Below are 2,072 nucleotides of genomic sequence, written 5' to 3'. Positions count from 1 at the left end.
CCGTGCCCATAGACCCATACCACAGCGACGCAAAACAAAAGTGACGCCACATTTACTTCACAACTTTGCGCATTTGGAAACTGTGCTTGCGAGCTGGCAGCAGTCTTATTTCGTGAAAGAATCCACATTCTTGTGCACATCGTTGTTTCTGGCTAGTCCTCGTCGTGGTTAACACTGCACCAACCAAGCGCACGAATTTGTTCGACACATCGTCCGCTCCACTTCCAAGTGCCGCAACAATGGCGCTTCCAGTGACCGCGTGGCTGCTCCTCTCCTTCCTCCTCGCCGGGACGCCGGCCCCTGGCACCTGCGAGGAGCGTGGACGCGGGCGGGTTGCTCCAGTGCTACCCAGCGCCGGCGCCAACCAACGGCACCAACGGCACGGCGTTTCGCGCCACCCTGCTCCCGCTCCTCCGCTCTCTCCCCTCCGCCGCCGCGCACACGGGCTTCGCCTCCCTACATTCCGCCGCCCGCGGGGAGCGCGTTTTCGCGCGGGGGCTCTGCTTCGGCAACTCCACGGTCCCGTCCCAGTGCGCCCGGTGTCTGTCCGCCGCGGCTGGGAACCTCACCGCCGGCTGCGGTGCCACCAGCCGGCGCGCCGGCATCTGGAGCGACCGGTGCTTCCTCTCCTACGCCGACACCAACACATCCTCGCCTAGCGAGGACGCCTTCCGCGCGCGCGTGCGCGTCCTCCTCCCGGGCGACGACGCCGTCCCTCGATCTGCGGCCAGCACCAAATCCTTCTACTACGCCCATCTGCACGATGTACTCGTCGCCATGGCGAAGGACGTGGCGCGGCGCGCGGCCGCAAACATCTCCGGGCCGCGGATGCTGGCCACAGCGGAGGAGACCAACTCCGACAGCGCGGTGAGCAGAACAGTGCACGTTCTGGCGCAGTGCGGGAGGGACCGCACGGCGGCGGACTGCGTCCGGTGCTTGCAGGACTCGGTGCAGGCCGTGGACTGGGACCTCCACGCTGCTCACAGCGACGGTGGCGTGGCGGCCGCGGTGATGGGCTTCGACTGCTACCTACGGTTCGAGGTCTCCACTGCAGTGGGTGACAACTATGGCAGTAATTGTGAGTTCTCTTGATCAATTTTTCTCTCTCGAAAGCTTTCAATTTCTTCTCACGGACAAAAATAGGCTGCATATTTTTTTTTCCAAAACGTCTCAATGAGAGAAACTAATACTCCAGATTTTGTTTTCCGACAGTTATGCTACTGGCGTTCCTCGTGATGGATATGTTGGCAGGAGTCTTGTGCGCGTTTACTTGTGCTGTTGCCCCGTGAAGAAAAGAGAGATGGATGAAGCAGCCACATGTACGTTATTTATCGTCCACTGATTGCCTAAACTCAAATTTTGTTACACCGATGATCCAAGACCCGAGATGCAATAAAACCTTATGTTCCAATTCATTTTCTTACGTACTCGGTACATATCTTAATTATGTGCAGAGGGCCAGCACGCATGTACTAGGTTGCAAAGATAATCGGAGCAAGCTACATCAACTCCGGGGCAACAAGAGGGGCGATCAAGTGAGGCTGTGTGCATAGGCTCAGGGCTTCATCTTTTCTTTCGGTCACCTTTCCATTTTTGTTAGTTGCACAAAACTATCATATTCATGGTTAGGTTTGTACGAACAGTTTTGCTAAGTCTTAATCGACTAAGACTTCGTCATGCCTCAGTCAATACTATCTCCCTTTGATTTTGCATGAAGATTCGTGCAAACAAATTCTTCCCAGTTTTCTTTTTTCTTCTCATATCATATGCTATATCACTTGACTGGGGTCGACAAAGACCTAGCCACAGCCTTGTAGAAAACCACCTCTCATGCCTAATATCTTGCGAAGGCTACTGCATATAAGTAATTCTTTTGCAGAAAACAGTGATTGTTCATTTTGGCTCGTTTAAGCTCGCTTATGACAGATGGGATCAAATCGTTAGAGCTGACTTGGCAAAAAAAATCCACATATATGCGTTGAATAGTGTACTATATCTTCTCCAATATCTTTGACATAGACACCCTCGATCAAAATACAAAAATGCTGAATAGTCTAAACACAAAAATATCT

General features: G+C 53.3%; 1 protein-coding gene across 1 annotated transcript; it reads left to right on the top strand.

The window, feature by feature from the left end:
• The first annotated feature begins 716 nt into the window (after nt 1–716).
• On the top strand, nt 717–1,678 carry LOC119281000. Its single transcript, XM_037561660.1, has 3 exons — nt 717–1,078; nt 1,213–1,319; nt 1,455–1,678. The coding sequence occupies exons 1-2, from the start codon at nt 778–780 to the stop codon at nt 1,287–1,289; spliced, it is 378 nt and encodes a 125-aa protein (XP_037417557.1). The 5' UTR covers nt 717–777; the 3' UTR covers nt 1,290–1,319; nt 1,455–1,678.
• The last annotated feature ends 394 nt before the right edge of the window (nt 1,679–2,072 follow it).

Source organism: Triticum dicoccoides, chromosome 3B (assembly GCF_002162155.2).
Source record: "Triticum dicoccoides isolate Atlit2015 ecotype Zavitan chromosome 3B, WEW_v2.0, whole genome shotgun sequence".
Lineage (NCBI taxonomy): Eukaryota > Viridiplantae > Streptophyta > Magnoliopsida > Poales > Poaceae > Triticum > Triticum dicoccoides.
The sequence above is the reverse complement of the archived record's forward strand: the minus strand, read 5'-3'. Positions and strand labels throughout refer to the sequence as shown.

Coding starts and splice junctions, on each gene's coding strand:
- LOC119281000 (XM_037561660.1), top strand. CDS start 778: ATGGCGAAGGACGTGGCGCGGCGCGCGGCCGCAAACATCTCCGGGCCG. Junction 1,079..1,212: donor TGACAACTATGGCAGTAATT/GTGAGTTCTCTT, acceptor GTTTTCCGACAG/TTATGCTACTGGCGTTCCTC.